Source organism: Maylandia zebra, linkage group LG6 (assembly GCF_041146795.1).
Source record: "Maylandia zebra isolate NMK-2024a linkage group LG6, Mzebra_GT3a, whole genome shotgun sequence".
NCBI classification, from domain to species: Eukaryota; Metazoa; Chordata; class Actinopteri; order Cichliformes; family Cichlidae; genus Maylandia; species Maylandia zebra.
In genome coordinates, this window is record NC_135172.1 from 23,135,156 (window position 1) to 23,141,528 (window position 6,373).

At 38.3% G+C, this 6,373-nt stretch overlaps 1 protein-coding gene across 1 annotated transcript; it reads right to left on the reverse strand.

The window, feature by feature from the left end:
• Positions 1-80: 80 nt before the first annotated feature.
• cisd2 (CDGSH iron sulfur domain 2) lies at positions 81-4,256 on the reverse strand. Its single transcript, XM_014413359.4, has 3 exons — positions 4,020-4,256; positions 1,321-1,535; positions 81-1,105 (listed from the first exon to the last, which is right to left on the reverse strand). Exons 1-3 carry the CDS (start codon positions 4,120-4,122, stop codon positions 1,016-1,018), a joined length of 408 nt encoding a protein of 135 aa, XP_014268845.1. The 5' UTR covers positions 4,123-4,256; the 3' UTR covers positions 81-1,015.
• Positions 4,257-6,373: the final 2,117 nt, after the last annotated feature.

The following is a 6,373-nucleotide window of genomic DNA, read 5'->3' on the forward strand; positions in this document are numbered from 1 at the left end:
AAATTATATATATATATATTAAAATGATAAACATAACCGCTTAAAAAATAAATTAAAAAAAAAAAAAAGCATTCTCTAAGTACAACCTTACAGACCTTTTATTTCCAAAGGTGACAAGCAGACACATCTCATTAATTTAACATTAAAGATGCCAAAATTCTCTTTATTTCTACATCTAGCATGAATAAATTCACACCATTATCTTGCAAAGCTCATGAACAGTTATACTGTAAAAAACAAACAAACAAAATGCAGATTTGTTATTGATAGTCATTAATGAAGAAAATTTTCCAAGACAACTTCATACAGATATGACAAAAGCCAAAGGAAACAGACATTTTCAAACCTTGAAAGTTTAGTGAAACACAATTTATCTTGAAATTACTTGTGTGGTTTGAAATGTATTAAGGCAACAGAACAGAATACAAAATGTAAAACTCAACATTTAAAGGCTATGAGTAGAACAGATTTAAAGAATAAGTAGCTTCCCATACACACAATAACTTAAAATATGTCACATCCATTAAGTATGGAAATGTTAGTATTTGGCACACATATCTGAAGCAAACAAAATAAAGGAATTAAAGAAAAAAGAAGGAAAAAAAAGCTGTCCAATATCATCCAAAATGAAGGAAGGTCAGACTAGTTTTGAGGACTCCATTTAAACAGACATTTATCTGCAAAACCTCTCGCCTGATGGCCTCACATTAGATAAATGCATCATAAAGTCACTGCAATTATGCAGTTATGTTTCAAGTTTCCCCCTCAAAGTGGTCCCAGTCAAATAAAACTGCTCCTCTGTTAAACAACAAACGTGAACAATGAACAAAAAGGCCCACACAAAAACGAAGTTACTCTTTTTTTATTTTTTAAAAACTTCCCTTATTGCAAACTATCATTAAAGTATCCCAAATGTAGCTTTCAAACAGAGTGTGGTTTCTATTTTTAAGTAAATATAACACCAAGACAAGAGCAAGAAAAACTGTTTAGAGAAAAAAATCCGATCAGTGGTCAATTATAGTATCTTCTTTTTAAGTATGAGCGGTCCCACGTTGTCTCCAGTCAGCTCGTTGTGCTTTAAGTGTGACTTGTCGCATACAGGAAACTAAAACAGGAAACAATATTAACTGATCAGCAAGACGTAAAATGCCCAAACACTTATCCCAGCTTAACTAGAGGGGTTTATCAATAAATCACAAGCAATAATAATAATAATAATAATAATAATAATGTGGATAATACAGAAATGTATCCTGCAGTCTGTGTGAACAATATTTAGATTTACTAACAGTATACTTCAGAAAATACTAACAGACTTACAGTTTTGGAACGCCAGCAGCGACAGTAACACACATTTGCGCTGTTCAGGTCCTCAATGTCTATCTCATTGACCACTTTTGGGTTCTCTTTCTGGATCTTCAGATTGATCAGGCTGTCCCTCTGCTTTTTCTTCTTAGGCAGAAAGGGGCGAATGGTGAGATAACCGAGCAAAGCCAAGATGCCCAGAAGAGGAAGCAACCGGAGCCACTCAGACACTATAGATATTATAGCATAAACAACATACACACATTAGCTAAAGAAGAAAAACACGCATACAATGTTGAACTGGATTCTATGGTCCTAAAACTGGCATTTACTACTGGCCATTCAGATTAGAGATGAAACCAACTGACAGGAAATGTATCATATATGTTGATGAGCCAGTACTAGTACTCATATGCAATGTATACATAAGAAACGTTTTTACTCTATCACTACCGTTTCAAGTGTGTTTCTGGTTCTGCTGGGGGTTTCTTCCTGTTTAGAGGGTTTCTCCTTCCCACCATCACCAAGTGCTTGCTCGTGGAGAGGGGAGGGGTGATTGTCTGGGTTTCTTTCTTTCATTATGGGGTCTTTACGCCATAATACACAATTATACTACTATTGTGATTTGGGGTTATATTAATCAACTGACCTCAACTAAATTTCGCACTGTCTGTCAAGTGTGACAAAAACACATCTTCAACAGTGCTGTGTGCATTTCCGTACACTCTTCCTCATTCTGATGAACTCATTAGTGAGCCAGTCAAGCCTCATATATGTGATTTATTCAAGGAGCTTTATTGTCATTTGCATCACATGTTAACATGAGGTGGAACGAAATTATGTACACACGGTCCCGGAGCGAAGAGACAGAATAATGAAAAAAAAAAAAAAACAAAACAAACAGAAATGTTTTTAAAAAGTAATCAATGAATAGGTTTGTTTAACGAAAAAGAATAACAAGTAATAAAACAACACGATAAGCAGAGTGCAACAACCTGAGTACCAGTATGGAGTTATAAGCATAATTTTGCATAAATAATGCATAAGAGAAATCTTAGTGATTTATGCACGCTAAAAATGTGGATCAAAATGTGGATTCTCGGATCCACATTTCTTGTATAGCTTGTGTCTGATCTGCATTACTAATGTATTATTACACTCGATCCAACTCGAGTGTCATATCACACCAACAGCTACCAGGGGAAATGCCACACCGAGACCTTAAAAGTGCTCTGGGAAAACCCGCCTTATGCTCCACCATACATCAGAATCAGAATACTTTATTGATCCCTGGGGGAAATTATACATGGTGAAGACACAATCGGGATTAAAGACAGCTGTGTAATTTCACTATTAGCACTGTGTCAGACCCCAGCTTTTGATAATACCTTTATGCGGGTTAAAAGGATTCTGATGCCTAATGGGACATTTCTAATCCTTAATCCTTTTAACAAATTGTACACAGTTCAAAAGGGATGTCTTTGCATGTGGGAGAATGGCTATGCACCGTCATCTAATATGAACTGACCCACTTTGCTGCTTAGGACAAACTGACAGTTAGCAGGGCCTTCATAACTAGGCTTTAACTTAAAACCACTAATATTATGCCTGTCAGTGAGTATTAACCAACGCCATCTCCCAAAAGAAGAGTGTTGGTTTTGGTTGAAGGCCTTCTCAGATGGGCATTAATGTTTTACTTTCTCCACAAGGGTTAGCTAGTGATGTAAATGCCATTACCAAAGGGTGCATGTGACACTGTGTGCCTTTCATTGTGTTGTGGTCAAGCTATCATGATACTACAAAGAGTATCAACTGCACATGCTTCCTTCAGGCAGACTCAGGAGTATTATAACTACACATGCCTTGCTTTAAACGTCCTCATCCACAAATCCAAAACTTTTCAATGATCTATGCTGGCTCAAAAGATCAAGTTTTGAATTGACTTCACGAAGCCCTGGTTTACTTCTTCCGTTCCTATATTTAAACTGCGCAAGACTTGCCAAAGTTCAGCATTTCGGTTCTCAGTTAAACTGGTTCAGCAGATACTACGTGTGATGTTAAGAGTTCACAGAACAGTCTGAAAGAGTCAGCGCAGCTGGGACCACAGGGTAGTAGGTTAGTATGCAAAACGGGCCCCGAGAGAGTCTCAGACGCATTTGTATGATTTATTCAAAATAATTTAAAAACTTCTGCAGGAGCGCCACCAGATGATCATATGGTGCAAAATAAAACAAATGTGTTTAAAACTTGCTTTTCACAAAATTACAGTTTGGCCAGTGCTCGAATGAGCAGGACAATTAAGAAAAATCGTTTTTACACAAGCGATATGCAGGTAATTAGCAATTAGCATCACACCATTCACAGGACTTCACTTACAAAAAGACAATGTTTGTAAAGTTATAACGAATTCGTGGTTATTATCACGTGTTTGCACATTCAAACAGACGCAAACAACCAACAAGCACGACCGTAAGGTCATTACTTTGTCTTTGACACACACACAGACAAGCACAAAAGATTTACGCTTAGCTGTTTCATGACTCAAAGAAGCACTCTGGGACATAATCCCTGTTTTTGTAGGACTGCTCTTCACGACACTACTAAAGCAGCGTTTGAAGAAGCAGCTAGCTAGAGTAAAAAAACTCTGTCTCCCACGAGTTTACTACTCATCACCCCAGGACTGTCTGAAGTTCAACACAGCAGCTGCTAATTACCTGTTAACCTCGCAAATCCGCCGATGGTCTCCGGCAGCGGTAGCCTCTTGAGGTAGGCTGGAAGCTGGACTTTTATTATTTTTGCTATCGTCTCTAAAACCATTGTGAATTGCTCGGTTGAGGAGCTTTTGTGTTTGACTTGAATAGTTCCTGAGCTTCGTTTATGTCACGGCGTTCATTACTAAGCGCAGTTTTTTTTTTTGCCGGTACGTAAGCCCCTTCTGATGAAAAGTAGAAAGAACCGAGAAGAAGCGTAGACGTCTCTGTGAATACACGTAACGATGGCACGTGACGGTGGCGTCAGACCAATCAGCGTCCGAGGACCTGGTCGTCTACGATTGGACAACTTGAATTTTGCGTGAGGATGGCTTCTTCTGCAATTTCATGTGCACTTTCTAAAAAAAAAAGGTGTGTGTGTGTGTGTTCGTCAGAGAGTCAGCACAGAAGCACTATAGTCTGAAGTCTATTTTTTAATCTGATACCATCAGGGGGTCAGGGGGTCAGTGTTGACATTGTGGAGGACTATAAATACCTTGGAGTACACATTGACAATAAACTGGACTGGGCTAAAAACACCACAGCACTTTACAGGAAGGGCCAGAGTCGTCTCTATTTTTTGAGGCGACTGAGGTCCTTCAACATCTGCCAGAAAATGCTGAGGATTTTCTATGAGTCTGTTGTGGCCAGTGCGATCCTCTATGCTGTTGCATGCTGGGGGAGCAGGCTGAGGGTCGCAGATGCCAACAGACTTAATAAACTAATCCGTAAGGCCAGCAATGTTGTGGGGATGGAGCTGGACTCCCTCAAGGTGGTGTCGGAGAGGCGGATGCTGTCCAAGATAAAGACAATGTTGGATAACACCTCCCACCCACTCCATGACATGCTGGTCAGTCACAGGAGCACGTTCAGTGAGAGACTGAGATTACCGAAAAGCACCACTGAACGACACAGGAAATCATTCCTGCCTGTGGCTATCTCCCTGTACAACGCATCCACTTAACACACTGTTTACTGCTACAACTACACATGTTTCTTTTCCAACTATTTATTTATGAGTGACTTATGTATGTATGTATGTATATATATGTATATATTGTACTATTCTTAGTTAGTGTATTGTCTGTCTTGTCTTAATGTTGGTTTAAAATGGAGCACTGTAACAAAAAATAATTTCCCCCAGGGATCAATAAAGTATTCTGATTCTGATGATTCTGATTCAAAATTATTGCACGCTTTTAGTAACTGTCGCGGTCCACCCCTAAGCCTAAGTAGTTCCCCCTTTTTTAAAGTCTTTTTTTCGTGTTTCACACTTGTGGAACTGTAAATTAGCAGCAGTTATAAGAGCACTGTCATTTCACAGTGAATTCAAAATTTAAAGAAACCTGCCTTCATTTTTAGAAACCCACCAATCATGGTAAACTCACGTAGGATAAGCTCCTTTTTCTTAGTAGGAGTTACACGTAAGTCTGCAACAGTACACATTATCTTTGCTTTAGAATGGGATTTCCAAAGAAAGAAAACCTCGGCAGTTTTAATAGCTGAAGATGTCTGTAGATTATTTAACGGCTGTTTAATATTAATATTTTTATATATATATATATATTTAAGGTGGTCTGGTTTTGTTGATTACAGCTGTGCATTGTATTCTGGATGTATCGGTAATATTCACTGTTATGTATCATTTTACTATATAAAAGTTTAAATACCTTTGTTTTTACTGTACCTGTGATAAACAAATAAAATCTCACAAAATGGCAATAATCTGTGTGTGTGTCCTACCTGTGTCCTGCAGTTAAAAATATCCTAAAGCCTCAGATGTATTTATATTGTGCTAGTTCAAACATCAATCGCCTCAATGTGTTTCGAAATATGGACTCCAAAAACGATGGTTTCACCTGAATCATTACTGTTACTGTTAGTAATGATCCACGTCTTTTTTCATACCTTGGCTCATGTGTTTACACACATGATTAATAGTGGGTCAACGACCACCTCCTAAGAGACAATCCCCACTAGAGTTTAAATACCCAGCACTCTCCACCTTTTGGTTTTATAACTGAAGAAGCCTCTTGGATGAGAGGCAAAACTTCTTCAACAAACTTAAATAAGTTCAGTTGCCCTATTTTCAAGCTCCTAAGACTGCCAGGACCTTGGTGAACTAGAACCCTTTCAAATTACTGCTGTTCCAAGGTCAAGAAACAAACATCTTAAACACAATATACAATATTTATTTCTGGCTCAGGGTCCTGTAAAGTGACATTCAGCGGCATTATCCACATCAACATGATCTATGCGCCCTCTAGTGCCATTATGGCACTGGTGCTGTCTTTCAAGTACTGTGTCAGAACTTCATT

Excerpts from the sequence above, each read along its gene's own strand:
- cisd2 (XM_014413359.4), bottom strand. The coding sequence starts at position 4,122 with ATGGTTTTAGAGACGATAGCAAAAATAATAAAAGTCCAGCTTCCAGCC. Across the intron at positions 1,536-4,019 it reads CGGATTTGCGAGGTTAACAG|TGTCTGAGTGGCTCCGGTTG; the intron begins GTAATTAGCAGC and ends TAATATCTATAG. Across the intron at positions 1,106-1,320 it reads GCTGCTGGCGTTCCAAAACT|TTTCCTGTATGCGACAAGTC; the intron begins GTAAGTCTGTTA and ends TTCCTGTTTTAG.